This window comes from Cupressus sempervirens, chromosome 1 (genome assembly GCF_028749045.1).
Source record: "Cupressus sempervirens isolate cs-2001-9-10 chromosome 1, ASM2874904v1, whole genome shotgun sequence".
In the NCBI taxonomy this organism is placed as follows: Eukaryota; Viridiplantae; Streptophyta; class Pinopsida; order Cupressales; family Cupressaceae; genus Cupressus; species Cupressus sempervirens.
In genome coordinates this window covers 621660381-621666380 of record NC_143118.1, presented here as the reverse complement: position 1 = coordinate 621666380, position 6000 = coordinate 621660381, and the positions used below count along the sequence as shown (strand labels likewise).

The 6000-nt window shown below is 31.5% G+C and overlaps 1 protein-coding gene across 4 annotated transcripts in view; it reads right to left on the bottom strand.

Moving 5' to 3' along the window:
- Positions 1-3895: 3895 nt before the first annotated feature.
- CCB4 (cofactor assembly of complex C) overlaps positions 3896-6000 on the bottom strand; it is a 232252-nt gene continuing 230147 nt past the window's right edge. For all 4 annotated transcript variants that reach the window (XM_089832863.1, XM_089832886.1, XM_089832872.1 and 1 more), the window contains one exon: positions 3896-4353. In XM_089832863.1, coding sequence (XP_089688989.1) covers positions 4264-4353 — 90 coding nt within the window. In that variant the 3' untranslated portion in view covers positions 3896-4263. The remainder of the gene's footprint in view (positions 4354-6000) is intronic.

Here is a 6000-nt window from a genome sequence, read left to right as displayed (position 1 = left end):
AGTAGAATTGTGGAGAATTATGAAATCCAAGAACAAATGCTTATGTTCTAAGTATTACGGTAAAATAATGAATGTGTTATTAAATAGATGTAATAACCCCAACAGGTTATAAATTCTTCAAACAACAAAAATCTTTATACTTCAGTTGTTTGACATTTCGTCAAACACTTTGCAAGCAAACTCTGATACCACTGTAATGATCTTGCTCAAATCCGACCTTAAAATGCTGATTGATGGCTCGAAGAATTTTGTCAAACACTTTGCATACAAGGGGTCATATGACTGATATAACTTTTCAGATTGCTGCAATGACTCTTGTTTCGATTTGCCTCAAAGAGAATGCTTACAAAAGACTCTAGATTGTCTAGACAATGACCTAATATGAATGTGCAACTAATTTTGGCAATATTCAATGCATATATGTGACTTAAACTACTTGCAAAATGCAGCTACAGCAATTAGTAATTATAACAAATACTTTGGATGCAACCTAGGATGGCATTAATGCACTTACAACCAAGTGGCATTAATATAAACACTTAGTATGCAAAATTATAACTTTATTTATGCCAAAAAGAGAACTTACAGCCAATTGACATTTTGTCAAACAATTGGCATGCAAACTAATAAGCTGATTATCAAACTCTAGGTTTGCAATATAAATAGTCTAAAAATTACAATGCTCTTTCAATTGCAAAATCCTAGCCTCCCTTTGATACCAATAATGCCAAATGGCAATCAAAGACAAGTACAATGTAAAATAATGAAGTGCTGAAGCTATATTTTATACTCAGCTGAAAACTCACATTTTCCAGAAAATATGCCAAATGAGAAGTGAAAAACCTGATTGTGGATGGCTGTAATATTTTCCTTCAATGCTGCCCCTTCTGCTTTTCTTTTTTCCGATCTGCTTTTTCCACTTGCTTTTTTCGGATTTGCTTTTTTTTCGTTTTTGCTTTTTTGGATTGCTTTTTTCGGAGCTGCTTTTTCGACCTGCTTTTTTTGGTTCTGTTTTTTCGGCCTGCTTTTTTTTTTCGGACTGCTTTTTCGACCTTTTTCGAACTGCTTTTTTGAACTGCTTTTTTGGCCTGATTTTTCGAACTGTTTTTTCGGCCTGCTTTTTCGAACTGCTTTTTCGACGTGCTTTTCAAACTGAAATATTTTTCCTCAATGTAGCACAAATAGAAGACTGAAGTATCTTCCTCCTAGCTGCGATAATTCAAGTGATATTTCACACCCTCAAAATCACGTACCAATTGAGAGTTTTCGTTCTCAATGGGCAAAAATATTTTTTCTCAATGTAACACAAATAGAAGACTGAAGTATCTTCCTCCTTGCTGCAATAATTCAAGTGATATTTCACACCCTCAAAATTGCGTACCAATTGAGAGTTTTCGTTCTCAATGGCCAGTTGTGACTATTGCAGAAACCCTAGGCTCCACAATGCACATCAACAAACATCAACATCAACAACACAAATCTGGATGATTAGAATGAAGCCCGAGATGCCTATTTATTCTTTTTCCTCCACTTTCTCCAGAAGCTTCTAGAACATTTTTTTATTATATCTATTAAGTGACTTTATAAAATATTTTATAATTCAAGTCACTTTATTAAATTAATTAAATATAAAGTTACCTTTTAATATTTATTTATTTGATAACTTTATAAATAATTAACTTAATACCATTTATTTATTTAATTAAAATAATTAATTAGTCATCCTCATAAAATATTCATTATTTTGGACAACCTAATTAATTAAATTAATTAAATCAAATTGCCTCCAAAATGGGGACATGACAATAGATTTCATAGATAATCTATATATACAAGTATACACAAGAATGTTTCTATGGTGAACAAAGAGAGAGAAATAGAAACATTCTGAAGAGAGAAAGAGAAAGTTTCCATATTGAATAGAGAGAGAATATGGAAACATAGAAGAGGAGTGTCCATTAGAAATATAAGTAAATCTATGGGAGAGAGAGAAACCAAAATAAAGAGATTTAACTCTAATACCCTCCCTTAATGGTCAATCTAACTTCAAAACAAAAATTTGCAAGGGAATCAGCTTTGTATGTTCTAAAATAATGGTATGTGGTAGCATTGACTATGGTAGGACAAGTGTCAATACCCAGAATAAGCTCCTCAAGGTGACAATACTCAAAGATCGTCATCATTCTCTACTTCCAAGTAGTAGTTATTTCCGTTCAATCATTGACTAAGAAGATTGGTAAGAGATGCCGTGACACATTTTTTATCCAAAAATGTGAATATCTGAAAAGGCATGAACTTTGAGAAAATTTGACGAAAGACCCAAAAAAAATGAAGACACCTAGAAGAGAGTTTGCAAAACCTAGAAAGATTTGAAATTAGATTTTGAATTTGCTAGCTCGAAAATGATGCACCCAAAAAAAATAGAGACTGACCCATTTGAGATATGCAAAACTCCACCATGAATGTACAAAAAAAAAAAAAACCAACATGAAAAAAGAGAGTTTTGAAAGAAACCCTAGTGCTTTTTGAAAAAAATCAAAAAAATGACAGCTTTGATTGCAAAAAGTGGTGGAAACAAAACTATTGGATAAAAATCAAAGACAAGGGTTTAAAATACCCTAAACATTGCCCTTTACTAACATGTGCAAAAAAAAAAGGTTGAAAATGCCCAAAAAGAAGGCCATGAAATTGCAAAAAACCAGGCTAACAAAACAACATCAAATGTAGGCCCAAATGCCAAAAAATGACCATTTTTTATAGGAAGTTGGTCGCATGGGCAGGGGAAAGGAAGATGATGCATGAGTTACAAGAAAAAAGCCAACTAGAGGAAAAAAAAATACAGAAACCCTAGATGGATTTTAGAAAATATCCTTGCAAAAAAAATTTTGAACACACCTAGGCACAAGATGTTGAAAATTTTGAGTCTGACATTTCATGAAGAAATTAAAGATTTTCAAAACCTATTTCAAAAAATAGCTCAAAAATTTCAATAATAAAATTATTATTTAAAAAAAAATCTCAGATACCATACTATGGTAAAATAATGAATGTGATATCAAATAGAGATCATATATATATATATATATATATATATATATATATATATATATATATATATATATATATATATATGTAAAATATGAACAAAGAGAAATAGAATCATTCCAAAGAGAGAAAAAATCCATATTGAACAGAGATAGAATATGGAAGCATAAAAGAGTGACCATTAGAAATATAAGTAAATCTACGGAAGACAGAGAAACTAAAATAGAGATATTTAACTCTAATACTAAGTACATGAAAGGACTATTTTTATCAAATTGAAAAGTATCTTCAAAAAATGCATTTTAAGTAATAGAAATGAAACTAGACTCAAAAACTAGTACTGATTAACTAATATGTATTGAACAATAACTAAATCTTCAACTAGCTCTAGACTAAAGTTTTGTAGTCACATAGTATGGTTCATGTCAACTCCAACATCATTGTATAGACAACTGTTAAGAAAATAGAGTCGAATTTAGCAATATACTGTAGCAAGTTAAGTAGACACAATACTGCACCCACATAAAAATAAAGTTTTTGTGTTCCCCAATTGGCTACATACATGGAAAAAGAAGATATTCAATCTCTTTTACTAGTTGCAGCAATACATAAGCTTTAAAAGCACTCAAATGTTATATTCCCCAAGATTATATATAGCTTCATCAATGCAAATGAAGAGACCAAAAAAATAGGGGGGCTCAAGAAAATCATTTAGAGGATAATTGACTGGTCTTTAGATAAGAACAAATTTAGATGAAAAATCCACTTTTTCTATACCTTGGATTCATGTTTTCAATGTCCCATAATCCCAACATAATCGTTAATAAAGTCATGAAAATTTACAAACAAGTTCTTATAATGAATATGAAAAGAATGTTCCATTAATTTAGAAAATATCTTCTAAAAATGTCATTATAGAAATATCATTGCAATGATAGTGCAACCAAAAGTATAGTGAAAGACCAAAACCTATAAAACAACAATGAAAGACCAATTCACCATGTCACTATGTATGGATACAAATTTTGATATGCTAGTTTGATGCAACATATTTAAATGATGGAACGTTAATTGCTAACCAAGAAAACTATCATACATTCAATTAACACTAGATACTGTTTTATACCTAAGAAATGCATGTATTGGATGTGTTTCTCAAATGCATCAACATTCATAGATTGGAACTAATTGTTTTATTGTTTAAGTATTTATTTCTAATTATTTATTTTCTACATGTGAGGTACTTGTTGTAAAGAAAACCTTTGACAATGTGGTATCCAATTTCTCGCCAATTACATTGATCCATCTCTGTAATAAGAAGAGAAAAGTTGAGATAAGTAAAAATGTAAAAATAGATCTTGTTGAAACACAATGTATTTTCAATAAGTGAGAAAGACAAATAACTCAAAGATTTGTTGCAACTCTTCTTTCTTGACATGCATTAATACTATCACCATTGCAATAACATTTAATAGAAAAATGCATCTAAAACAAAATATGCAAATGAACAAGCATACAAGGCTACAAAATGCAGCCACTGAGGGTGAAATAGATCGCAGGGCAAAGTTTGGCAAAAACAATAGCAAAGAAAATAAGAATAAGACAAATTCATTAGGAATCTTTTGGAGGTGATTACACAACAAATCTATTTGATCCATCATGTGGCAAAAACAATCACATTTCCTTAATGGAACATGGGGCTAAAACCAAGCTAGGGGAAAAATAGGTGGTTGGGTGGATATTTTGCAAGCAACAGTTGTGCAAATTCAAACACAAAATAGGTAGACCAACCACACCGTATGAGACAAAGTATCTCCTACCTTAAAGGGAAGACTCCCCCTTCTCACCGTTCCTTGGATCAACTCAAGGTAAGTAAGAAGTTGGGAGATACCAATAAACCAACACCATCTCAAAGGCTAATTGAAAGCGTACTATTTTGGCTCCAAGTCATGTTTGTCTAATTTATAAAAAAAATCATTACCATTGGGGCACACAGACTTCTACAAGTAGATGATTTCTAGTCTATAACTTATATTTAGTTTTAATCTATTCAGTAAGAAAAACTTATACTGCTCAAGTAGAAAGGCTTTCAAAAGAAGAGAAATTCTAACTATTTTTTGTGTATTTGAGAGGGTAATACAAGCTACAGTCAAAGCTTCTAGTCTATGTATCACCACAATAGCTCCTAATCAAAGCTTCAGCTCCGATTATTTCTTAACTCACTTTGCCCTATTATTTAAGCATACAATAAAACATGAATTAAAGACAACAGACAACAATTACAGTCAAAGCTTCCAATTTGTGCTATTTGTGCTATCACAATTGCTTCTAGTCAAAGCTTCGAATCCAATTGCTTCTTTTTATTCACTTTTCTTCCAAGATGATACTACTCAATCAAAGATATGCTAGCACAAGTTTGACAGAGCTTTCTTGCATACGTTAAAAGATGATTTTTACAATGAGGGGGGTACACTCCTTATATAGGAAAAAGAAGTGAGAAAAGAGGAAAAAGTGGAAACAACTCAACCACTTTAACCCTGTAAAACTAGGTGAGAAGAATTATTGGATTACATGTCATGAGGACATACAATTGAATTGCATCACATGCAATTCATCTTCTACAACTACAAAACTGAAAATGCTCTTGAAGAAGTTGAAATTGTTGATTTTGAATGAATTAATCCTGGTTATGCAATCATGGATGATCATCGGACCGGAAGTCTGTGTGATCCAAACCATTGTATTCTCTTTGATGAATTGCAAGTTGTCATTTGAAAACTTGATGTAATCAAGCTTTTCCTCATTCCACAGTTGTGAATTCTTCTTTGTCAAACTCACACAATCTGGAGTTTTCGACACTTAAAAAACCTTCTCAATGATGTCCAGATGTAATCCCAAAACAACATCAACATTTTCAATTGATTTCTCTCTCTTTCTTTCTTTTTGTTTTGCTAA